General features: G+C 36.8%; 1 protein-coding gene across 2 annotated transcripts; it reads right to left on the bottom strand.

Moving 5' to 3' along the window:
* Gli (carboxyl ester lipase-like protein Gli) lies at positions 1–26,325 on the bottom strand. Of its 2 annotated transcripts, XM_065218598.1 has the most exons (9): positions 25,618–26,325; positions 16,486–17,378; positions 5,173–5,308; positions 4,085–4,516; positions 2,358–3,284; positions 1,866–2,300; positions 1,636–1,805; positions 791–1,394; positions 1–414 (listed from the first exon to the last, which is right to left on the bottom strand). In XM_065218598.1, exons 2-8 carry the CDS (start codon positions 16,794–16,796, stop codon positions 812–814), a joined length of 2,994 nt encoding a protein of 997 aa, XP_065074670.1. In that variant the 5' UTR covers positions 16,797–17,378; positions 25,618–26,325; the 3' UTR covers positions 1–414; positions 791–811. The 2 variants fall into 2 exon arrangements, with proteins under 2 accessions (XP_065074670.1, XP_065074671.1); XM_065218599.1 differs by lacking the exon at positions 1–414 and having other exon boundaries at positions 1,311–1,394; positions 1,626–1,805.
* Positions 26,326–27,691: the final 1,366 nt, after the last annotated feature.

The following is a 27,691-nucleotide window of genomic DNA, read 5'->3' as shown; positions in this document are numbered from 1 at the left end:
ACTTTATAGTCATTAGTAAGATTCCCATTTAAACAATTATCCAGTTGACAATTGACCCAAATGACCCATTTCTAATTCGACCTGCCTATTGTTTTTTTTAAACTCGCTCTGCCATTTTTCAGTGACCCAGTTTCAGCGTGAATTGCTACAGTGTTTAATCTAAAACTACCTAAAAGTTAAATGTAAGGCACTTGGTGCTTTCGTTTTTCTAATAAAGTACCGTCAATCTATTGTAGATTTCTCGTAAACTTATAGTACGGCTTCGATTGTCTTAATGTTAAAAACGTTATTTTTTTCTACTCCCTATAATCTAACCTGATATGTTGCGATTATCAAGGTCGATTTGTTTTGTGATGGGGACGCGTGGCATGTTGTAATGTGTTAACTGTTACAATTGGACTAAACTAACCAGGGCTGCGGCCATTCGCGGCTATAAAAAACATGTTTTTCAGAAATATAAAATCATGTTTGGTAATGTTTTGAACTTGTAAGTTACAAGAAAAGGTTCTAACTTATGTGTTTGGCACATACAACCTGTAAATTTTGGATTCAGAGAGTTACAATCATAAATTTTATTATCGGTAAACATTCACTCTTCATGAAGCGTGAATATTAATTAATCATAAAATTTAGACACTCTTTGAAAGCGAAATTGATAGATTTCATGCGTCAAACACATACTTTACAATCTCTAACTGTAACTTGCAAGTGCAAAATATCATCATAACATCTCATGATTCCATAATTCCGAAAAAAAACGAATGACCGCAACCCTGAACCTAAACTAAACGCTAATTATTTCGATCTAAATCTAAACCTCGGTCTGCGGAATTCCTTCGATTAAATTCGTTCGACTTGCATTGTTGCTCCGATCGTAACCGGCTCGGCTGGCTCCCCGGCTAGCGGGTTGCGGTGTAGGTTGTTGAGATCTTTGAACGGGTTCGATAGGTGAACTGGTGGAAAATTCCCGGGATTTGGTATCGCTGAGAGCACTCCTCGAATCCGTCCGCGGGTATTTTCCGTTTTTGTTGACTTCGGTGTCCACTCCACGTTCCGCGTACTTGATGTTCCGGTCAAAGTTGGACTCCGACCTAGGAATGGGGCTTATGTTGGCCGATTCCTTCATCGAGATGGCACTGCGCAGCGAGCTTTGGCTACCGGAGAAGGACTTGGCGGTGGTTTGAGTCATCCCCAGTGAACTGGGAGACCGAATCGAGGTTGCATCGGTTGGTACTGATTTTCCGTATTTTATCGGAGAATCTCGGTACTCGTAGATGTTGTCTCTTGTGCGGAGTGGTTGAGCTTGCACTACATTATTGTCGATACCTACGTCTCGTTCAGATTCTGGATTGTCCACTACGAAGACACCATCGTCGTAGAAACGGTCTGATTGCCTGTGGATTACACGATAAGGATACATTGAATAGGTATTCAATACAACGCCGATCAAGTCATGCACTTTTCCAATCTACGAAGCTTGTATCTAATCTAAGGAAGTCTACTAAAAAACAACAGCAAAGCAATTAGTTTGCCAACCTACGGAACCCATACTTGCAAGCTGTGAGGTGCGATCATTACCGTTCAACTGCTGGGTGCAAGGCTAATAGAACTTTAAGATCTCCTACCTATCCGTACCTCTTAGCGTTTCGCCACAATATACAGCATATTACTACCAGAACGATCAGAAGCAGACACGCAGCGGACATGCTCCAGAAGGCGATCTGCAGCGGTTCCTTCGGTTCCCACCAGAATTCCGTAGTTGGCGGATACGTTGGCACCAACACTCCAACGACTGTTGGGAGGTACTGTAATGGGACAAACACGGTTGAAATCATTTATAATTACCACCAGCTTCGCCAGCTTACCTGAGTCCAAAAGGCACTTTCGGTTTGCCGGAAGTTCATCAGGATGGTAGAGTTGTACGTGGTGTTCAGATTCAGGTACTTCAGCTCACCATTTCGGGCAGGCTCAAAGAACAGCCCAAGCACTTGCTGGGGCGTTGGGTTACCGTAACGGGCAAAGTCGGAGAATGTTTTCATGAAGAAGTGGCTCATGTTGCGATCATTGTCGGTCCACATCAATCGGTCCAGACGGGCTTTTCGAGGAAAGAACTCTACGTCCATAAAGGGCGCTCCCGTCAACAGGAAATGTTCGATGTCATGGGGTACTTTTCTCCATTCAGGAAGTTTCAGTCCTTCGATGGTGGTGTTCATTACGTAACTGTACACCGGAACACGACGTTCCACCAGAAGTTTAGTCATCTTATCTGCGGGAGCACGGTAGAGAAAATCCGAGAGAAGCTAGAAAAAACAAAATGGTTAAAACACTCACCCTTGCTTTATAATCATGGAACTTACATTGATGTACTGCTCTCTGATAAACGTTGTATTCTTAGGATCTGGCCAATGGGTATACATGTACCTTATGGCTTCGTACGTGCCATTTAAGTTGAGTGTATAGTTATATCGATAGACCAGTTCCCAAACTTTTTGTTCGAAGAATTTCTGGTCTACTTCGAAGTACGGAGCCAGCGACTCGTTTTGCGATATTACGAAAGCTGCTTCCTGCAACGTTACTCCACTCATGTAGTGTATACCACGATTGTAATGTCCTTTCCTGATGAGCTCCTCCGGAGTTTCAGCCAGGAAGTGCCAGTCTCGCTCCCTCCATCCTTCGTACCATTCGTCACCGGGAAATGTGAAGTTTGTATCCAGCACGGGTCCCCAAGGGAATAGTCCAACGTCCGGAGAGAATTCTGCGTTTCCAAGTTCAAAGAAACTCCTACCTTGCCGCATGCAGTTCACCAATTTCCATGATGTCTCTATGGGACATCCAACCATCTGTCCGAACACTCGGCTGGTATTCTGCGCCCTGTATTTATCCACAATCAGTGCCCAATCTGCAAAAGCCGCTCCGGATTGCGCAATGACCCGCCGGATGATGTCCTTGGTTTGGGGTGCAACCATCAACAAACCTGCCGAAGCTGCTCCCGCTCCGGGCCCGAACAGTGTTATAGAGTTACGATCTCCATTGAATGCTTCGATATTGTCGTTCACCCAACGAACGGCCATGATCTGGTCCAAGATACCGTAGTTTCCGGGCGAGTTTTCGTCTCCTGTGGAAAGGAAACCGAGCGCACCCAGCCGGTAGTTGAAGGTTACGACTACTACTTCATAGAACGCGGCTAACATTTGGCCCGGGAATACATTCGATGCACCCCGGACGAATTCGCCACCATGGATGTAAACCATCACAGGATATCGTTGAGCAACGCCGGATTGGGTCTGAAGGTAGATGAGGTAAATTATTAGTTTTAAATTGAACATCGGTAGCTTATCAGTAGCTCTAGGTTCCAATTGAGGTGATACATCTATAGTAGTGACTACGGTCATTTAGACCTATTTTGTCTCTCTTAAATTAATAATCCAAAGCTTTTAAATCTTATCATTGCCTAGCTTTGCATGTTGTGTGGCAATGATAAAAGATTATCGTAGATGTGAGAGCCCTTGTAGCTCGTTTGGCATAATGCCATTTGACATAATGGCCATTTGGCATAAACACATGATTGTTTTCCCTTATTTTTATCATAAGCTGCTCTTTTATATTCTGTTAAAGTATAACCAAGAGGCACTATAACTATTGATCGGTACAAGCAGCGGTTTTCTACAGTTATGCCAAATAGCCTTTATACCATACGAATATTATGCCAAACGTCAGTTATTCCACATGACATTATGCCAAACGGGGTAGAATCATCTGGAGCTACACAGAAACAAAATCCATTGGCAAAATTACTATATTGATGGTTTAAATTAAATACTCGCACCAATAGATTTGTGCAGAAACGAAATTCATTTAATTTTACTTATTTTTCTATCAAAGCTACTATGCCGTTTGAGTAAGCATAGTAGTTTTGACAGAGTGGTATTAAATTTGTTTATATTTATAGTCAGCTATACTGATATCATGGTAGATTTAACGGCATTAAGCACAGTTATACTGAAAATAAGTGTTTTCTGCAAAATAGTATTCCTAACTATGGTCTTTGTTTCAGTGTATTGATAAAAATTATATTAATACTCACATTCGGCGAGAACACATTTAGGTACAGGCAGTCTTCATCCATGTCGCGAATTCCTTTGGTTGCTCCGGTATACTGAACTGGCTGTGGACAGGCAGGTCCATAGTCCACCGCCTGTAGCAGTTGCCAGCCTCGGTGTTGCCGCGGAGGTTTGAATCTTCCCTCAAAGGTCGGAGGTAGAGCGTAAGGGATTCCCAGGAACGTTGAACAAGTTCCCATAATGCGGTCAACCGGACTGTGCCATGGGCGGTAGAACGATTTCGGATCTGGGTTGTCGTACAGGTAGACCTTGAAGCCCTGCACCTGTCCATAGTTGGTGGTTACGAATACGTCTCGATCCAGCTGAATTGAGTCACGTCGTAGCTTGCCCTGTAGATCTTCTCGCCAGCCGCCGAGCACACCCGGGAACGGTGTCTGGACGTTGTTTGGATTGGCCTGGTATGAAGGAATATTTATGTGCCATTAATGTAAGCGCTCGACAAAACATTATTGCCGCACCGCGCGCCGACCGTGGAGTTGCACATGTGGAATTAATCAGAATGTAAACAACGGTTGCGATGATTATGGTGGTGCACTGGCTCGTATGAAATAAACGCAAAAAAGACGTGGAATGGATACCGTTGTGGGAAAAATAAGCGGGTCTGAACTCGTGACGCGGTGCGATAAGAAAGAAGAGCATTGTTATCGTGTAGATTGCTAGTTTTTACTTTCGATGAAGATCGAGATGGAAAGTAGGTATGCGTATATGTAAAACATGTATGCACCGTAAACAGATTGTTCCGACGAAGGTAACGAAAAACGATACCGCCTGCGCTTTGCACTTACGAAAGATGAATACATCATTCTATACGTTAAAACGGACCGTTTAATCAGAGACTCTTACAACGTGCTCATTATGGTGGAAGATGAATGTGAAAAGTGAATCGTTTGCACAGATTGCTAATTATGCATAGCACGTTGCAGTTGCGGCGCTTATAGTAAGCATTTAATCTCAATTTTACAAGAATGCGTTTGTTCTAAACGTGCTTTAGGGGGTAATTGGGTCAGTGAGAAATTCTATGTAAAGTTTATTTTTTTTAAGGCATACTTACCGGGTCATACTTGAATCGGTCGTCCCCAAGGCCGGTATTTTGAGGGTACTGGCCCGGCAGATTTTGACCTGGATACTGCTGACCATATCCATTCGGTTGATAGTACCCGTATCGTCGGTTGTTGTACGTGTAGGTCCTGAAAGGGGGTAGAACGTTGAATGAGATCAATAATTCAACTTTTACTTTAGTAAATATAGGGTTAGAGCCTTTTTATGTCATAAAGGGATCACGTGGTTTGGTTCATGCAATGTTGTGCTTAATATAATTTGGATATATTATACAATATACATTTATTGATGAGCGTTTTAGTAGAATAATTGGACAGCTTATGACGTTGCTTTTATTTTCAATTCTACTATTATTGTATCACTTTCACAATCTTAAAAAAAAAACTATAACAGACACGTATTTCATTTACTACGTGCAAACTTCTTCAGTGTCTAGTCATAGACTATGACTAGACACTAAAGACTGATTTTGTTTCGAACTATCATGTGATTTGAGGGGTCGCATGATGGATTTGGCCCGTTACAGAGCGCTACTAGTCTCAAGATCCATATTCATCGGAACATGTTCCGGTCATTCTCCGGATCCAGTAGATCGATTCCAAAAATATACAACCGAGTTGCTAAGAAACACATCTTACTTTATTTCGTCCCAGACTCATATACACATACATATAGATATAGATAACAATCTGCCTGATATGGTGAAAATGGGTGATTAGCGAAGTAATTTTTTACATAATTACGCTACAAAAGCTCCGGTGTGATAAAAGACACAAGAGATATTTTCAAAATCTTAGACTACACGAAAACCACACATTTATTACAATGAATGTTAGTTCCATTTCCTATCATCCTCTGTTCATGAACATCGCAGTGAATATTAGAAGTTGACGATGCAATGATTTTAAATCTTTTTTTTATTCCATGTTCTGTACATGCTTTCACCTACACAAGCAAGCATTTGCCTTGATTGTTATATATAACATGGTTGAACGACGCACACACTTGCCTCGATTCTCTCCAGCAGAAAAAGCAAGCGAAGTCGAGTATGTGAGGAAACCCGTAAAAAAAGAACGATAGAGGTACAATGCAATGTATTGTAACCATACAATAGAATTTATTGTACTGTCCACAACGATAAAATAATAATAGAATTTATTGTTTCCACAATAGAATCATATGGTAAACGGGGAAATCGACAATAGAACAAGGGGGTTGTTATGTATCTTAACCATACAAAAAATTACTTTTTCTGAACAAACTTGAGCCATTTATCATTCATTTTATTGTTTTTCTATTGTTGAACATTCATACAATATGGGACGTATTGTAGATCTATTGTAATAACAATATTTTTATTTTACTTGCATGGTATGTATGATTGTTGGCAATAGATTTTGTTGTGATTTTATATTATTTTATGGTAATTGTATGGTTATTTTTTTCCGGGAGGCGCTTCTTGCTTGCTTTTAGCCTATCCATATCTCGAAGCATGGATAGAGCAGTGGAGAAAGCACAGATCTGATAATCACAACGTTCGTGGTTTGAGTCCCCCATTCGACACGTTTTTTTTCGACATGATTAATTTCAATAACTAATACACTCCACATTTTTCGGTCTCCAATTTTCTTGTATTGGACCGCAGCTCGGTATATCGCATCCGTGGTTCATGCGGTCACCACTAACCAGGGCCCTACAAAGTCACTTTCAATCGAAAATCATCAAGTGGCAATGAAGCTGTAAACCATCACTTTCAATTGAAAGCCATTCTGTCCTCTCTTCGACCAGATCCCCGTCAATATCATCAGAACCACTTTCGATCAGTTTTCATGCTGTTTGTTTTGGCTTGACTCGTGTTCATTTCTTCTTTCATTGTCAAAAGAACTTGCTTTTGCATTGAAGCGAAGCTGTTCGATCCAAATTCGCGCAGTTTTTATGACTTTTGTTGATTGTTCACTCGGTTTATTTAAGCGTATGCGCATTAGACTGATGCAAAATTGAAATTTCCGCTCCACAGTGCTTAAACGGTTCCAAATTGGGTCCTGCTTAGCCTCCCAAAATTTGAACTACTTTAGTTAGAAACTGACTTGGCACAAACCATTTCAAGTTTATATGGGAATTTCTATGGGAAAACTTATGTTTTTGTTTATATCTATCTAACAATTCACCACACCACTATGCTTTTGAAAATGATACCAGTGGTTGTAGCAAATTTTATCAGCTACAACTTTGTTGTAAACCACTTTTCAATCAAATATAAGGAACAAAAGTTATTATTGATTCAAGTCACTGATGTCTTATGATTATGCTCATTCAACTGTTCAGCAGGCAACATTGGTGTTTCTGATGCGAAGAATAGAGCACAAATATCATGGCTACTATGTCACACTGCAAAATGCAGTGTTGCTCACAGAACAGCTGCTTGATCATGCCATAAAATTATAAAGCTCTTAAACAATTAATATCATTTTAATTTGACATTTGGCTAAAAAACGGTGTTACACAAAGTTGTAGCTTAGAAAATTTCCCGTAGGAATAGTTGTAGAAATTTTCGAAAAAGCTATAATGAAAATGGATAGAAGACAATGCACAAAAAGTTTTGTTTTCCCATAGTAATTTCTATATAAACTTCGAATAGTTTGTGCCAAGTCAGTTTCTTACCAAATGAGTTTAAATTTTGGGAGGCTAATCAGGACCTGATTTTAAACCGTTTGAGCACTGTGGAGCGAAAATTTCAAATTTTGCATCAGTCTAATGCGCATAGATCTGTGCATGTGGATGTCAAATTTATCATTGTCGGGTGGTTTGTTTACCCATCAATATGGGTATTTTTTTTAATAGGGGTGACGTCTAGAGATCGAAAATTGATATGCGACGCCATTTCGAAATCCAAGATGGCGGCTTCCAGTTAAATAAAAAGTGGGAAATACTATCAAATACCTATCAATAAAGGTATTTTTGGAATCGAGATGATGTCTAGAGGATGAAAATCGATATCCGGCGCCATTTCGAAATCAAAGATGGCGGCTTCTGACTTAAGAAAATGTGGCAATACAGTCAAATACACTTCAATATTGATATTTTTGTAATAAGTATGCACAGCAAAAAAATTATTTTGATATCACGTCAAAGTGGATGCACTACAATCATGTCGAAAATATGGTGTAATATTACTTGCTAAAAAGGACAAAATTATCATTAATACAATGCATGAACTGACATTACGTTGCTTTTACTGCATTTGTTTATTTATGTGGTCATAAAAATTACATGAAATTTTCGACATGATTGTAGTGCATCCACTTTGATGTGATATCAAAATTATTTTTTTGCTGTGTGAAGCGAGGGGCACTCAATACAAAGAACCGGTGCGTTGAAATTAAAATTCAATCAAAAGTACTTAAAGTAATTAATGTGTTTTGAAGTAGTACTGAAGGTTATTAAAATTATCCATCCGTTATTAATGTAATGTAATTTAATTACGAAATTTCAACTGTAATTAATGGAGTTAAAGAGTACAGCGAATTTTTGCAGTAAATTTCAAATAGTAATTTCTCATGCTTGTGCATCATGATTTAGATATATTTGGCAGCACTGGATAGCTTATACTGTTAGGTGTAGGATTTAAACAAACAATGTTGAGTAAACGTAAAGATGTCGAAACAAGAGAGCAATCTGTCAGCCGTTGTCGCTTTGTTGCGCGCCGGAGTATGCATGAAAGAAATAATTCGGTCGGTAAATGTGTCTGAAAGAACAGTGTATAATATTAAAAAAGGCTTGGGAAAGTGATAAGACGAAGCACCTGCTCATACTGCTAATAAAGCACAGAAATGGCTTACGGAAAATATTTCGTAAATTTGGGAGGAAGAAATTTGGCCCCCAAGCAGTCCCGATATCAATCCGTTGGATTATTTTGTATAGGGCGTCGTCGAACGGGATACCAATAAAACCCCTCACACCACACTTAAGTCGCTAAAAGCTAAAATCAAGGCAGTGATGACATCTATGGATCGAAATAATCGAAAATTGGAGTACAACATAGCGTCGGATATCGATTTTCGGCATCCACGCGTTGTCTCCGTTCCGAAAATATCCATACCTTAGGGTATTTGACACGTTTTATGAAACTTGATGGCCACCATCTTGCATTCCAAAATGGTGTCGAATATCGATTTTTGGCATCTACGCGTCGTCCCCGTTCCAAAAATACACATATTGTAGGGTATTGACACTTTCTGAATCCTGATGGCCACCATATTGGATTCCAAAATGGTATCTGATGCCGATTTTCGGCATCTACGCGTTGTCCCCGTTCCGAAAATACCCATATTGTAGAGTATTTGAGACTTTTCCTGACCCCGATGACCGCCATCTTGGACTCCAGAATGGTCTCGTTAATTTAATTTCGTTTAACGTAAAATAATATATTATTACTACATATAATCCGGATGCCATCCCTATCGGCAACCGATATTGTCCGGATACTATATTTTGATGCTTGAAGACGCGATGCGTGACAAGTCGAATGAGCCCGAATTGAAGTGAAAGTGGAAAAAAATGAAGGAAGTAGTGAATTGAAACAAGTCTTTGCTTCAAATGATATGAACTAAAGCACTTGACGAACGAAACAAGCGATAGTCAAGTCATGTTTGAAAGGAGGAATGTTCATCGTGACTCGATAACGAAAATTATATTGCTCGAAATGAAGCGATTCTGTGGAGAGTTCATTTTCTTTTCTTTGTTTCGAAAATGCATAGGTCTGCCACTAAAATCCTCTGATGATGAATCCCACATAATTGTAAGCGAATCTTACATCCCCCGGTTGGGTGTATACACACTTAGAAATTATTATTTTTACACGAGACGTAATTCAGCTTTGACGTAAATCATGGAACGTAAACAAACATGGCATGTAAAATTAAGTGTCCTGAAACTGAAACACATGCAACTCGACGAAAAGTGCGTTTAATTGAATTGATTTTCTCGTCCTTTTCAATTTATTCTTATGTCAAAAGGGCCACTTGCATGTGTCGGTCTCAGGGCACTGAAATTTACATGTCTTTTTCGTAGTGTGTACATAATAACATTCTCTTCAGTTTAGTAGTGATTTCATTTAGTAAATTGAACAAAAAGAGCAGAACAGAACACAAATTGCGCCTCAATTTTTCATTATAACATAGGAGGAAGTGTACTCAATTCGTCTCATTACTAAGTAATTCGTTTGCGGATAATTTTAAATGAGTACCTATGTTTCATTAAAAATGGGATTTATTTCCTTTATGGGCCGAGTTGAGGGGCTGGACTTAGTTTACATCATTTGTTTGTTGTGAACTTTATCTTTAACGTGCAATTTACTTTGATGCATTTCCGAAACCCCACACTTGGAAAAAAAATCATGTAAATTTAGGTGCTCTGAGACTGACATATACGAGCGTCAATTTTGACATAAAATTGAGTCATAATAGACGCAAAATTAAGCTCAATCAAGCGTACTTTTCGTCGAGTATCGAACTTTTCAGTCTCGGAGCACTTAATTTTACATGACATGTTTATTTACGTCTCATCCTTTATGTCAAAGATGGATTCCGTCACGTGTTAAATTAGTTATTTCTAAGTGTGGTTTTTTCGACGCTTCAATTAAGATTGCAAAAATTCTCGCATCATTTTGTATAAAATAGCATAATGAATGTAATGGTGAATGCTATTTGTAATTTGAAATGATGAGTCGAAAAAAGTTGGGATTGAATTTTCGGACATTGCGCCAAAGTAAATTTCACCTTAATTGTTCTATGAATTGATTCCATGCTTGGTTTCATCGGCCATAAAGGGTTAACGATCATCGACTCTGTTTCCCAGTCAAGTATTTTGGAAACGCTACTTCTAGGCTTTCAAAGGCTCATACTTAGAAATAACTAATTTTACACGTGACGGAATCCATCTTTGACATACACAGCAAAAAAAAATATTTTGATATCACGTCAAAGTGGATGCACTACAATCATGTCGAAAATATGGTGTAATATTACTTGCTAAAAAGGACAAAATTATCATTAATACAATGCATGAACTGACATTACGCTGCTTTTACTGCATTTGTTTATTTATGTGGTCATAAAAATTACATGAAATTTTCGACATGATTGTAGTGCATCCACTTTGATGTGATATCAAAATTATTTTTTTGCTGTGTAGAAGATGATACCTAAACAAACATGTCTCGTAATATTAAGTGCTCCGAGACTGAAAAGTTTGTTGCTCGACGAAAATTACGTTTGATTAGCTATATTTTGCGTCTGGTATTACTCAAATTTATGTCAAAATTGACGTTCGTATATGTCACTCTCAGAGCACCGAAATTTACATGAATTTTTCTAAGTGTGTAGCTCTAATTGTGTTCTTTAAGGGTATTGAGGTAAATGCATATTCGTAATCTGCATTAAAACTGGAACCCAAACCAAAAATTTCATCAATTTTGGTTCACTGGAACTATTTTAAATAAGAACGATTACATTTGCAAAAATCATCTTATTAGCGCCCCTCGGTGTCACTTTATATGGGAGCTCGGTTTGTTAGTTTAGTGTCAAACAGTGAAGTTATTATTTTGCTTTAAATCTTGATTTAAAAATCGAGATGAAAGTGTGTAGGTTCGAAAAAAATATCGCTGTGCTGAGAAAACGAAGCTCTTTCAGATGATATATAAAACCCGGTATATTTTTTCAAAATTAAAGAACCCAATTCAAAAGGACTGATACACACTTAGAAAAATTCATGTAAATGTAGGTGCTCTGAAAGTGACATATACGAGCGTCAATTTTGAAATAAATTTGAGTCATAACAGTTGCGAAATATAGCTTAATCAAAGGTACTATTCGTCGAGCAACGAACTTTTCAGTCAAGAAACACTTAATATTACATGACATGTTTGTTTACGTCTCATTTTTTATGTCAAAGATGGAATACGTCACGTGTAAAATTAGTTATTTCTAAGTGTGTACGTTTTGCACTCGTGTACGCTCTGCATCGTAATATTCATTCACGGAAACTACCATCGAGCAAACATTTTGTCTCAATAAAAACTGAACAAGCTTTTGTAAATCACATTTTGCTTGATTAACACACTCAGAAAAAATCATGTAAATTTAGGTGCTCTGAGACTGGCATATACGAGCGTCAATTTTGACATAAATTTAAGTCATAACAGACGTGAAATTCAACTCAATCAAGCGTACTTTTCGTCGAGTAACAAACTTTTCAGTCTGGGGACACTTAATTTTACATGAAATATTTGTTTACGTCTGATCCTTTCGGTAAAATATGGATTCCGTCACGTGTAAAATGTCCGTCAAGTGTAAAGGATCAGACATAAACAATTATATCATGTAAGTTAAGTTAAATATTGCGTTTGCTATGACTCAATTCTATGTCAAAATTGACGCTCGTATATGTCCGTCTCAGAGCACCTAAATTTACATGATTTTTTCTAAGTGTGTTCGTAATCATCGAATTTGTGTTTTTTTCGAGTCCACATATTATTTTAGGCTTGGCAAAAAATCTACGTCCACAAGTTATCTGCGCATTTTCACATAATCATGATAAACAGGCTGAAATCGTTTGCTAAAATAACATCTATAGTTTAGAATTGAAGAATTTCACGCTAACTCGACAAATGTTTGACACAAATGATGTCAATAAACTTTGTAAGTGTATATATTTCGTCTACTTTAGCAACTTTGCATACTTATTTTGTTTTAAAAAAAATCTAGACCAACATTTGGAAAGGGCAGAACTTTTTTGTCATCATTTTCTTCAAAAAATTATAACTCAATAATGTCAAGTCCTACAAAAATGTTGCCCAAGGATGATTTGTAGAAAAATAAACTAGCTTTTGTAAAAAAAAAAATATAAGAAATTAAAGTCTATTTTCTACACTGAAAAAAATAATTTTCAAAACTTAAAAATGAGATTTCTCAAAAACACATTTTTTTTTTAAATCTGAATCTTTTTCTAAAGATAGACATACCATTTATCTACAACTCGTTAATACATCCCAAGATGGGTACTTTTAAAGTAAAAAAGTTATGCAACAAAAAGTTTTTCGTGTTCGCACTGAATAAAATCTATGATTTTTTTCAGGGTAGGGACGACAAATTTAAAAATTTTGAAAGACGTGTTTCACGTCTGATTTAAACTCCAAATGAAAAATAAAATGACCTTTTATAAAGCTTTTGAATATTAAGGAAGGGTCAACTAGTTTCGGAGATATGGATGGAACATGTTATGGTAAATATGGGTGTCGATATATCAAATCACATAAATCGCAAACAAGATATTTTTAACAAGTGAGAAAACCAGTTTCAATGTCACAAAATGTACCTAGAAAATATATATTATTTCCCGTTTAAGATGTAGGTACAAAAAAGGTACGATGTAGGTACGACCACAAGTCTGTCTGTAGGTATACATTATTTGCTATTTAAGTGAAGATGTAGATACAACCCTATTCAATGTAGTGTAGAAACAGTGACAGTGAGAAAGTAAATTACTGTAACGTTTAATAACAATTCAATTGTTCGTAACTGATCGAATTCTTGAAACTATCAATAGATTTCTCCAAAATTACATTTATGTCAGCTGCTCATTATAAGAACAGATTTTTTTTTGCCAGTCTATGTTACTTCAAATCAATGCACAAATTGGAAGCAGATTGGCATTTCTTTGCAACATCTCATTGCAAAAGTCCCTGTGATGCTATTTTTGGAACTTTAAAACGAATGGCACCAAGAGTAAGCCTTGCCCAAGAATACGGAAATACTATTACAACCCCACGAGAGCTCTACGATTGGGCAGTTAAACAAACAGAGAAAAGCCTCACAAAATTGAATTTCTGTTATATGTATATCTACTGAGCAATACGAAAAAAATGTCAGAAGAACTAGAAGATTTGTTTCACCACGCAAAGGCGATATCTGGCACACAAAAATTTCACAGTTTTCAGCCTATTGCCGATAATCAAATTGCAGCTAAAAAATATTCTAATTCAACAAAGGAGCATTCACAAAAATTTATATGAAATAAGAAAACCATTTTTTCATACTCTGCCAGTTAAACATAACATTAAAATTAAATTTTCTATATCATTCACATTAGGATTGAATACGTCTTCAATATCTTTTTTGGTGTACCTTTCATTTATAGCTTGTTGAGTGTAGTTGAGAGTTTCACATGAGTCTCAAAATTTCAATATTTTTCATGTCTACACTAAAAAAAATCATTGATTTTATTCAGTGCGAGCACGAAAAAGTTTTTTTCTTTTAAAGAGATAATATCTTGAGATATATGAACAAGTTATAGATCAATGGTCTGCCAATCTGTAGAAATATTTTCCGATCTTTAAAAAATTGTATTTTTGAGAAACCTTAATTTTAAATTTTAAACATTTTTTTCTTCAGTGTAGCAATAACATTTTTAATGTTCTTGTATTTTATTATGTAAGTTAATTTATTTATCTACAAATCATTTTTGGGCATCATTTTTGTAGGACTAGACATTATTGAGTTATAATTTTTTGAAGAAAGTATTAATAAAACAAGTTCCGTCCTTTTTAAATGTTGGTCTAGCGTTTAAAAAAAATAAGTATGCAAAGTTGCTTAAGTAGACGAAATCTACACACCTACAAAGTTTCATTGAAAACTGAGAGGGTGCTGCCAATTCCTTTGTCGAGTTAGCGTGAAATTCGTCAATTATAAAAACAAACCTGCAATGATTGATTCTGTTTATTGATTTTACGTTGTGTTAATAGCTCGCCAGGTTTAACATTTCTCGGTGCGTATGCTGTTGTTTTTGCTAGTAAATACAACCTTAACAAAACTGTAATATATAACCTTTTATCAGGTCATTAAATAGGAAGGAAGGAAACAGTAATTCAAAAAGAAACCCGATAGCGAGAATCAATCATCACATTTCCGCTCTTAGGGTTCTGAACACTAGGCATGTGTGTTTCGCTGCTTGGTTCAAGTTCATTTCTCATTAAAAATAAGTAACATTGAGGAAAACCTCTTGTTGTTGACGCTTCTTATAACAAGGGTTATTTGCCAGTTATTGCACACTTTACATAGTTTACTGTACAGTATTTATCCATGACCATAACGTTTACCAATCATGATGACATGCTTATCAGTGATCAAATGTTCAATAATAAAATATGTTTGATAATCACCATTAGAAAAAAAAACATGTTTTAAATGGAGTTGGTTGGAAATGCTAACATGAAGCTTTAGTTCGATGATTTATTAGCTAGAGAATGATCTTTAGAAGAGGGTAGGTGGATAGTTCCGTTAGAGTACGGCAGTATGAAAATTGAATAGAAATTGAAAATGAGCGAAGGGCCAGTTTTTAAAGATAGAACGCACATTTTTGCCTAACCCGTACGATGTACGCGGAGACTTGAAGTATGTCTCCAAGTCTACTGTTTTAAATATTTTTGACATTGTGCATACGATTTCAAGCGATTTCTAAATTATTCAACCTCAGTTTTAAAATAAGCTATTACTAGCTCGAATTAGAATTAAATTACGTAATATTTATAGGGAAATGTTGGTTATTCTTTTATCCAACGATTTATTGCAATAATACATCTATAAACCTTGTAAACATTACAGAAAAATATAAGTGTTCAATAATTGGATCACATGTGGACTCCTGGATTATTGTCTCCTTTTGCTTCGATTATTGCAGGGTTCACTAGAATCAATAAAATAACTGACATCGGAAGTACAACATACCGAAAAGTTACGCTTCATCATCTAACAGAATCACTGAATAATTATTTTTGCTGAAAAATGTCATTCCAAGATGCATTTAGCCATACTTTATAGGTGTGCAATAATTATATACATAGTGTTCAATAATACAATTTCTAAGCAAATGATGAGTGCACAAATTAAGCTCTGAGCAACATTCAAAAGTTTTACTATACGCAATGTTTTTACCAATATAAATTGTTGATGATCTCTAGAAATGCTTAATGAATCACATTCAAAGGTTCAATACTTAAAAAAAATCAATCTGGTTAAATCGCAAAATAACAGAAAGCACGTGCTTAGCTGTGCAATAACTGGCGAATTACCCTACCAATGAGGATGTTGTACAATTGAGTGATAAAATAAAATGCTGATATCATATGGAGTCATAACCAACTCACCCGTAGCTGGTTCCAAACAAACTCCTTCAATTGAAAGCAATGCAACAAGAGATCAATAACAAGTGTTCTAAAATTTAAAGTAACAACATTCCAATTCAAACATACCTATAGTCGGGATCTCCCGGGTTGGGCAGATGGTAGCTGTAGTCTCCTTCGCGAGAATACCATCGTGGATCGCGTGTCGTGTGGTACTGTCCGTTAACCGCACAAATCGCGGCACTCAGCAAAAGCACGAATGCCGTCCATGCGCGAACCGATGATACACTGATGCTGGAACTCAGGTGAACACACTTTTTGCGATCACTACAACTACTACCATCGTTGCTGCTGCGGTTGTTGTCGATGCTGAAAGTCTTAACCGAATGCCTGTGTTGTTGTTGGTAACGCTTTGCTGCCGTGGTGGACTTTAAAGCCATATTCTGAATGCGCGAAACGAGTTGCAGAAGTGCAACACATTTGTCGGTACGATGGCATTCACAAGACTGGTGTTGTGACTCTGAGCTGTTATTGCCGGTGTGGTCGGTTGGTAATTGTAGTATGATTCACCCGCACTTAGCCCACTTTGCGTGGTTAGGTACACGATCCAATAGGAGGGGAGAGTTGACAAATTAGTAGTTGTTATTTTCTCACGTTGATGTTGTTTTGTTCAGTACACTACTATTCTTATAAAATTTTCAAGGTGGTATCACTACTTATATTTCGGAACACTAGAAACACTGAGCTCGTATTTTATGACGTTGATAGCGCTCTAGAACACTGATATATTTAATACAAGCGACGATAACAAAGCGCGTTGGCTCTTATTAGTCACCAGGTATCGCTTCACGTATTCAACACCACTTTGGATTCCACTGTCACTGTTATCGCGTATCGTCGTGCACCATTCGACTAGGGTGCTGTGTATGTGTGCGGGTTAATTGAGGTTGATTTCTAGGCAAATGTTACTCATTCACAAAATTCCTGGTCGTCTACGATGGCGATGGCGATCGATGAGTAATCTGAAAATGGAAAAAAAAATATGTTGATTAACTAGGAATATAAGCATATCTGAAATGAAAAGCAGCATATTGCGATTCAATATAGTCAAGTAAATTGCATTTCTTATCAGACAAGCAGGTTCGATAAATGCCCACTTTCTCCTTATCTATTGCCACTGAAAAGCGAGAGACAACCTTCAGACCCGTATCGAAAATGTCAATCAAGCAACATTAAACTTGCGCTCAGTTATCAGCTCATAACCAAAATTAGTTCAAGGTCCGTTTTGGACCCTTCCATGCTTCAATATTATGGGATTTAAGGCGTTAAAGCAAAGCATGACTTCTTCTGACTATGATTCACAACCCGGTAGACTTAGTTTGGCACCTGGTTTCTCATAACAACCTGTGTTTGTTGCACTTTGATGTAACCTTGTTTACCTTGGCGAATGGCGACAGAATGTTATTTCATCGAAGTAGAATGTAGGTTACCGGTGCGCTGTTTGCTGTGTAATGTTTACTTTATGAAATAAATCGGAAATATAGACATGCTCAGCACCCTTCTCCAAGCAGCAGGTAATGGCGTTCGAGCGCGTCAACGAAAATGCCAGAGTGAATTGGCATAGGAAAAGTAAATATTAAACCAGGAAGCAGCCACCAGTCGGGTTTGTCTGTCGTTAGCATAATATTATGAGGAGATTGCAACGGGCAGGTAAAAGCGAAACTGTTTTGAAGAAATTGCCTTTCCCTGTTAGGAAAACATTTGGGGTGTTGGTAGCTAAACAAGAAACGGTTAAGTTTATACATTGTGCTGTGGGAATAGACTTAAAATTAGTTGAGTATGCAAGTTTCAAATCACAAGATTTTTATGCCACCCAACCGAGAAATAGAACATATTTCCTATTTGGACTACAGAGTTATAACATGTTATTATAATTATCAACAAGAAAAATTTCATCTAGATAACCTAAGCTTTTCAGCGGTAAATTTTCAGATTCCAGAGTTATAACATGTTATAACATCCGTCATGAGTGGTGACGTTGGCATCATTGTTTGCAGTCGAATCAAACAATACCTTTTTACGTCATTTGAATCCGATGTGTTTGCAACATTTAGAAAAAAAAATGCTTTCATTGCACAGAGATCCAGGATTGGAACTTAGTTGGAAAACGGTTCTAGAACTTTTGTTGATATCTTCGGTGAAATTTCTGTACCTTAAAATTTTCTTCTTTTGGTGGTTGTAAACATTAAGGATAGACCGTTGAACTATCATTCTTGTTTTTGTAAATAAAGATATATGATCTTCAGCAGTTTTTTTTTGTAGCTGAGTTAATTTCATACAACTTTGTTGAAGAAACATTTTATCTATCTTCAAACTAGGGTAGGTGTTCCAGTAATAGTGTTGTACCTATAGTTGCGGTATGCAGGTTGTGCCGGAATAGTGAGAAGGATCCGGATAAGATTATTATTCATCGGTAGCTCTCCTAAAATAAAGCATATTTGCATATTTCAAACTGTAAATATGCCCAAAAGTGACGGAAAATAATTAATTTTCCTTAGGATTTTCACTTCTTTGTGTTTCTTTAATAGTGGAACTTATAAGAAACCAACGCATTCCACTATTATAGGAACCAAAGTTAGCAACTACCACAACTACTGGAACAGTGTTCCTATTAATGGAGGACGATCTTTCTAAAATTTTGTGCAATTGTATTACAATGTAATATTTTTCTATCAAAAAAGAGGTTGAAAGCTATAGATTGACGTATAACAATTGTGTGTACATCGTATATTTATTTTTTAATTGATAAATTGGCTTAGAACCACCACTACTGGCTCACCCACCGTATCTCATTTTAGAATAATTTATCAGAATTAAATTAGGGTGTACCTCAAAAACTTACATGCAAACCAAAAATGTATTACATTGAATGTCAGTTGCATTTCCTATCATCCTCCGCAGTGAACAACACATTGAATGATATATGTTGACCATGCAAACGATGTGATGGCTTTGTATCTTTGTTATTTCGTGTTCTTTGTACGCTTTTAACTGTACCAGCAAGCTTTTTATTTATAGCATTGCCTTGCCGCAAAAACTTGCCTTGATTATCTCCAATGCCCGTTCGGCAGAAAAAGCATACGAAAGCAAATTATCGAAGCATTGAGAGAGCAGTGGAGAAAGTACAGGTTTGATAATCGCAACGTTCGTGGATCGAGTACAGTCTATTGTTTTAGACATAATTCATTACACTCCACATTTTCCTTGCATTGGACCACAGTTCGATATAACTCATCCTCCGTTCGTGCGGTCTCCACGGTCCTGCGATGATGAATCTCTCATAATTGTAAGCGAATCTTACATCCCCCGGTTGGGTGTAGATTTTTAGCTCAAATCTTCTTTTTTTCTAATTTCTCGTGAATTCCATCTTGAAGTAACTTTTAGGATTTGTTAAAATGTACATTTTTGCAAAATAAAGATCACGCGATATTCCCGATTTTTTTTTATAAAATACGTCCTTTTGAAATGTTAATTACTCAGCATGGGGCAAGTACGCAAAAACTGTCAAATCACAGCATTGGGAAGGGCTTGAAGTACTTGATTCGATAAAATTATATTTTAATATTTAAACGCTTATAAAATCAATTAGACTTTTTATTTTTTTTTAAATAGGTATTAAGTTATATTGGGTATAATTTCTTTAAAAAAAGAGATACAAACATTTGTTTGCAAAATAAACAAGTTAATACATTTTAAAAGTCTCTGATTTGCGTCAGAAGTTTGAAATCAATCAATTCCAATAGCAAAGTTCTGCTGCTGCTTTTTCGTTTTGCATGAAATTTTGCAAAATTGGTTGTTAAGGACAATCATTCACATTTTGCTAAAATTCGGCCATTTTGGAAAATATGGCCGGATTTTAGCAAAAATGTGAATGATTGCCCTTAACAAAAAATTTTGCAAAATTTCATGCAAATCGGAGAAGATCGAGTCAACAATTCATTGTTTTTTGCTATTTGGCATGGAACTGCTCATTTGTTAGTTGGAAGCAGGGCTGTGGAGTCGGATGAAAATTGATCGACTCCGACTCCTATGATAATTTTGGAAGATTTACAGTCAACTCTCCGTTATTTGATCTCTTCCTAATCCGATGGAGATCCTCTTTGTCCATAAAAATTTCCAAAATTTACCTCCTTATTTCGATATCATTCCTAGCTCGGTTTATCAAGGGAAAGTTTACCGCAGCGAAAATAAAAAAAAAAAAAATCGGTACATTTTATTACGTTTAAAAATTTTGGAAAAAAATGAAAACCCAAAAAATTAGATTCTGAAAGATTTAATTTTTCAAACTGCCCCTTGACTGGAAAATAATCCGTTTTCCACATGAAATAATGATGCAATATATTTTTTTTTTAATTTTAGGGAAATTATTTAAAACATTGTGAATTTTTGCTTTGAGATTTTATAGTTTTGTCTCACTCGCTTGTTTTACCAACATTAGCTAGGATATAATTGTTATAGTAATAATTTAACATCATGCCAACGAGAAAGTTGAAAAAATATAAGAACTTTGAAAGCATAACGTTTTATTTTGATTTGTCATTGTCATTGACATACTACCGTGCGATATTGACAAAATTGTTTTTCACATACACAGCAAAAAAATAATTTTGATATCACGTCAAAGTGGATGCACTACAATCATGTCGAAAATATGGTGTAATATTACTTGCTAAAAAGGACAAAATTATCATTAATACAATGCATGAACTGACATTACGTTGCTTTTACTGCATTTGTTTATTTATGTGGTCATGAAAATTACATGAAATTTTCGACATGATTGTAGTGCATCCACTTTGATGTGATATCAAAATTATTTTTTTGCTGTGTAGTCACCGATAGACTTGATCTTCAAAAAAACCTTTGTCAAAATCTCAATCATTTTTTCGCCAATGATTTGTCATTGTTTGACCTGGTAACAAAAAATGTAATTTCGTGCATTCTGAGTGCATTGACATAGTTTGTCTTGGCGATGACTGTTAGCTCAAATGATTGGTCACAGCAGAACTTTGAATAATGCCGTGTATTGCCGAGATTTAGCAGCACTGATGACGAGGTTTATAAGTTCTTTAGTGAGAATAACACTGATGAAGACTGCACATTGTAGTCGAAATACGTATCTGTCATGGATACCAAAATTAACGGCGCCGGTGGTGTAGTGGTAAGCGTGATTACCTCTCACCCCAGCAGGCCTGGGATCCCAGTCGGCGCCGCCGGGATGTTCTGAGGCATAACATCTCTGATCACGCCTTCCTTCGGATGGGAAGTAAAGCCGTTGGTCCCCGGTTCATGAGTTGATGGGTCGATAGGTAGGGTCCAGGTGTGGGAGCTGCCTTCCTGGCACGTCGGTAGCATTGGTGCTCAGCACGGAAAACAAGATCGACGAAAAAAAACAAACCAAAGAAAAAAAAAAATGGATACCAAAATTAATTAAGTGGAATTAAATGGAAGATAACCTTTTTTCCTGTTTTATTTAAAGCATTCCGCTAACAAACCAATTTAATTACTTCATTATGATGGCTACCAAGCCTTTGGGATTTTCCTTATTAGAGAGTTGAATAGATTTTTCTCCTTTAGTTTACTTAAATCTTTGGTTTTTATTAGTTAGGTAGGTTCCGATTCAACACATTGTAGTTTCATTTTTATACCTGTGATCTTGACATTTTTTCCTACACAGAAAAAAAAATAAATTTTAATATTATATCCAAGAGGATGCACTTCAATCACGTCGAAAATCTCATGTAATTTTTCTGGCCACAAAAATAAACAAATGCAGTAAAAGCAGCGTAATGTCAGTTGTATTAATGATAATTTTGTCCTTTTTGATGCGATAATAAAATTATTTTTTTGCTGTGTAGTTGCTAACTTCGAGACAATCCTGAATGAGAAAGGACTATTACCAAACCGTTGGTGGAGGTTTCTTGACGATATCTTCAGCGTAGTTAAACGGGAAGCCCTTCCACAAATTTGAGATGAGATTTACAGAATTCTCAAGGATATCAAATTCAATCACGAGGTAGAAAAAGACGGAAAACTCGCATTTTTCGATCTTCTATTCATCAGGAAATCGGCATCATCTTCTTTGCTTGAATTCGAAATTTACGGGAAACCAACAAGCACCAAAAAAGTTATCCCCTATACTTCCAACCATTCGTTCCAGCAGAAAATGGCCACCTTTCACCACATGATTCATCGGATGCAGACTCTTTCACTCAGCGATACAGGAAAGGTTAAGGAATTACAGTACATCTTCGAAACAGCGAGACTTAACGGATACAAGGAGACCATAATCCAGGCAATCATCGATAAAAAAGCGAGAATTCTACAAAGGAGATTATTTACAACCCTCACCGCAGCACCTGAACTCTTGAAACGAGTGTCCGTTCCATTTGATCAAGATATTACTTATAAGCTAAGACCACAGTTAAAAAAATTCGGATTAGATTTAGTTTTCACCAGTAGACATAACCAGTTGAAATCATTGTTAGGATCCACTGAAGACCCAGTTAATGTTTTAGGTAAAGCAGGTGTATATAAAATAAGCTGTAATCATTGTAACAAAGTATATGTAGGACAATCCAAGAGAACTTTAGCAACTAGATTTAAAGAACATATAGCGGAGGTTAATAAGGCCAAAAAGCACGAGGAAAAAGGCCTAACATATGATTTCAAATCAAAGGTTGCAGAACACATCTTCACAGAGGAACATCAACTATCGACGGAGGACATCACGATTTTACGGAACGCATCTATACCGTGGAAATTGGATGTTGTAGAGAGCCTCGAGATCAGCAAACAACGGAATTCAACTTTACTCAACAAGGATCAGGGAATCGGACACACATGGCTTTTCAAGTTACTACCTAGGACACATCAACGAGTAAGCAGCGGAGTACCTGTTTCTACAGGAAATTAAATTTAAGTAGGTATTTTATGTGGGTAGCCGCGGCTTGTGATCCACCGTATAATGTTGACTCCCTCTAGTGTACAACCATGAAATAATTAAAATATTTTTCATAAATATATTGGCTATGAGTCGGAGTCACAGTAGACTGGCATAATTTAAAGGATTAGGAGTCGGAATAATTTTCACTGACTCCGCTGCGATTAATGTTTTCATACAGTTGAAAAGGTTACTTCCTCGTGGAACTTGTGGACTACTCGCCTGCTGCCCAAATTTTAGTTTAGATTAGTCATAGGGAAGAGCGCTACTTCGTCGTAATCGCCCATTTCCGTTCTATCGAGCAGAAATCATCAATAATATCAATGATTTCACAATGCACAAAACAATAATACGTTTGTTCCGATGCGTTAGTTCATTAGCTACAACATAAATCCTATTAGAGCGCATTGTATGCATATTTACGCTCATTGTTCTCAAAACAAAAGAAGCGCTCCTAGCGCATACCCTTTTTCTCCGTTTATCCGTAGGACGAAGGGAATCTAATGGCGTTTCAATGCGTTTGGACGGAATTGAAACGCGTAGGACGAATTTAGAAGCAAGAAGCAGTGTTAGATTTTTAATAATATCTCAACATTGTTTGACTCTTTATCAAATCCAACGGTATGTATGGAAAGGTGGATAAATTTAGAAGTTATCTTTGATGAAAACATTCCATGTTTTGTTCAAACCCTTTCCAAAAAGCGTGGTAAAGTGCGGGATGTCCTTAGTAGGACGGAAATTAGATCAAAAACCCTACATCACAAAAAGTGCAGGATCTCAGCGATGAGTAAAATTGCCTCATATTTTTCCAGGTTTTACAGAAAAAAAAATTCCCAAACATGAGATATGTTAAGATTGGATTCATTTAGTCTATTTCTACTACTCCTAGACTGAATAAAATTTTCGTAATTTTTCCACATTTTGCGGAAGAATTTTTAGGTTTTCCATAGGAAAACATGAGAAAATTTACTCTTCGCTGTGCTCCTGCACTTTTTGCGATTATGAGTAAACTGAACGATATCGGCAATATTGCGGTCCAGCTCCGCCTTTTTAACGATAGCTCTGTCAATTCGGCCAGTTGTCTTTGAAATTGATTAGCTGGTGAGATAGAACCACGCTTTTTGTACATCTGCACAATTCTAGCGACCGTATCTTTCTGAAGCTGGACAATATCGGCAATATCACGATAGCTTTTGCCAGTTTTGTGATGTTCTATAATCAAATTTCGGATACTGATAGAAATTTGTGCTTTTTTGGGCATTTTACAACAAATAACTTCCAATTTTGAGCACGAAAACTTCAAGAGCGCTAAATGACAGCTAGACACAATGTTTATATTCGAGAAAGTGGCATAATACACACTAAAATTCTGTAAAACACACTTAAATCGTAGTATCCATTTGGGGGTGGGGTCATAATTGTATAAACACCGTATTTTCAATGGCAATGTGATAAATAAACATAAATTGATAAATCATGGAGGAACACTCATAAAATTAAACTGATTTTCACCAGAAAAACAAAAAAAAAAAAATAAATTGTTAATTGGATAAACTTTTTTTGCATACTGTCATTTTAGAAAAAAAAATCTTTGCAATTCAATTGAATCAGTCCTCATTATATTGTACAGCAATAGTAGAATACGCTTAGTAAAACATGACTGGTTTGTATGTGCAAACTAATACAAATAATACAATAATTATATGTAAAATAATATAATATAACACCGTTTGTAAAATGTTGATATTTGAATAGATACATGCTATCTACCCTTCAAAAATTGCGCCTACTGGTGGAGAATAAAAATGTTCCTGTTTTGATTGCCAAAGGAGAACATAGCGATAACAAAACCTAAGATACTGTTTTGATTCTCAGCTAATACAACCTGCTGGGTTGTTTTACTCTTGTTTGCATTGCCTTTTGATTCCACAAGAAGTCAATTTGGATGAACGTAATGTTGTTTCATCCGCACACAAAGATATCTGAGCAGCCAACCAACTGGCTACGGTATAGGGTAGTTACCACTCATACTGATGCCTCAACCGAGCGCAAAAAGGTGGAAAAACAGGTTTTTGACTTCCATCACTAAAAAAGAGCTCTCGTATGCCTTTTTCGCTGTCTCTTTTCCTTTCTTCCAGCTTAATAATGTTTCACGTTCGATTAAGATTAAAATGCTCCGGAAAGGTTTTCGAACGCTGCGTTGATGGCTTACGTGACGTCATCAATTTCAAAGGGCTTCAATATGGTGCTAGGCTTACCTATGGTTATGACTGAACTCGTTTTTCGATGGCAATCATTTGAATCATCTCAGCTTTCGGCTTCATTTTTAAAAAACCTTCACAACCTAGGTATGGCTTGATGCTGCTGCTTTTTAATAATGCATTATTCATCGTGGGATATAACGGACTCTGATTAAGCCTTCCATTCACTTTTCTTCCAAAGCATTCCATGCGTAAACTTCAAAACCAACACACCGTGCAGAACAATGAACTTTTATTTTCTAAACTATTTTTCTCAGACCATGGTTGCACAATTTCCGCAGGACCGTGGTAAAATATAACATGTTAGCACCACCGACGACGGCTCGGACACTGATTATTCATTCACCTGTATTTTATCGATTTTTTCGCTATTCCACCTTGTACCACACAGCTTATCAGTAAGTTTAGCTATCTAACTCAACTTCCTGATAAGATTCCGCTACATTTCGCCAACCAGCGGTGCCCGTCATATGTACCTATAAGGGCCAGCGAAAGGGTTCTGGTCTTCTTTTTCTGGGCAAACGATTCCGCAGCAAATGTCGGTCACCTGAAACACTTGGTTGTATTGCCAACGCCCTGCTACCACTGTTGTTGAGCTGCTACCACACAACCACAGTACATTACATTAACCACTAGCTGGTGGCCCCGTCCGATGATTGAACGCTTCTCGGAGCCCGTAACGAAAACACGTCCGCAGGTTGAACGATGAACTTCTAGACTGATGAAGGCGGGCGACCGAGAGTCAACGGCAAACACAATAAGCACCAAGTGTACGTCGCCGGAGCGAGGATGGTTCGCGTGTTGAGTGCCGCCGAGGCGCGCTTACAAACTTATACGCGAGGGTGGCCCGAGTTGTGGGATGTAATAGGTGGGACTTGCCTGTCCATATTTGAACTGCTGTACAAAGTTTCAGCTAAAATGGCCATAAAGTGAGATTTTGGAGTGTATTTTAATATAACTTGCCAGTTTAAAAATTCTGATGAATGTTGGTATCCATTGTGGAATACCTGTAAAATGAAGGCGAAAATAGTTGTAATGTCCTTTAGATTCGACTAACATAAACACTTCGCGTATATGGTCTATGATGGGCAAACTTCTACTATACCTTTTCATAAAATTGACAACCTTTTAGCACATATTTCGATGCAACAAATGCTATTCACCATAGCCGTAACTGGAATCCTTAAATTTATGGGTAGTTTAAGCTCTTTGAAAATTTTCTAAGCTTGTAGATTGTAACGAATTAGTCCCAAATTTTAAATATTTTAAGTATGAAGTCTTGGAAGTCAGTATCATGACAAGAAATCACAGACCACTAGCTCAAGCAGTATCGGGCTGAATGGGTTATAATACGAAACTGTGAAAAGTTAGGTTAGGAATTGTTTAAAAATCTAGAACTTGAAATCAATCTGGTGAAGAGTTCTGGTGAGCTTGGACATTGAAAATTTTGGCAAGAATTTACAAAATCTTAAATATTCCTATATTAAAAAATGCTCATTATTCTAAAATGATGTTGAATATTTTTTAGACTTTGAGACTTTAATTTTATTTAGAGATATGTTACTAGCAGGATAAAAATAATTAAAGGGTTGTGTCCTAGACACGACCGCAGTATGACGTAGAACCACACAAAATTGATGTTTTCATGCATTTTTGACTATTATACTTTATCTTAAAATTTTCAAGTATTTCAATGTTTCGGTTATGGTTCACTCAAAACAATTTAAATTTTTTTTTGACAAATATATAAATGTGAAATTCCACATGATTTTCATTTGACCACACATAAACAGAATCCACTCAGAAGTACACATGACATTTATACGCAATTGAATAGTATGTGTGGTCACGCATGGTTTTTATATGTACATAATATATTAAGTATGTGGCCGACACATAGATATTGATTTGTTGATCACGTTGCAACAATTCATGTGTGGAACACATAAAAACTCCAGAACAAGATCCTAAGGATGATCCTAAACAGTCCAGGACCCGAAATTCTGAGGTTCACCGCCTGACTGGCCTTCAGCCTCTCGATGAGCGACAAACAGTCTCCTTGGAAAGGTTC

This window comes from Ochlerotatus camptorhynchus, unplaced genomic scaffold, assembly GCF_037179485.1.
Source record: "Ochlerotatus camptorhynchus isolate MF236.1 unplaced genomic scaffold, CSIRO-AGI_Acam_v1.1 ptg000090l, whole genome shotgun sequence".
Classification (NCBI taxonomy): domain Eukaryota; kingdom Metazoa; phylum Arthropoda; class Insecta; order Diptera; family Culicidae; genus Ochlerotatus; species Ochlerotatus camptorhynchus.
Note: the sequence above shows the minus strand (reverse complement) of the source record. Positions and strands in the feature narration are given on the sequence as shown.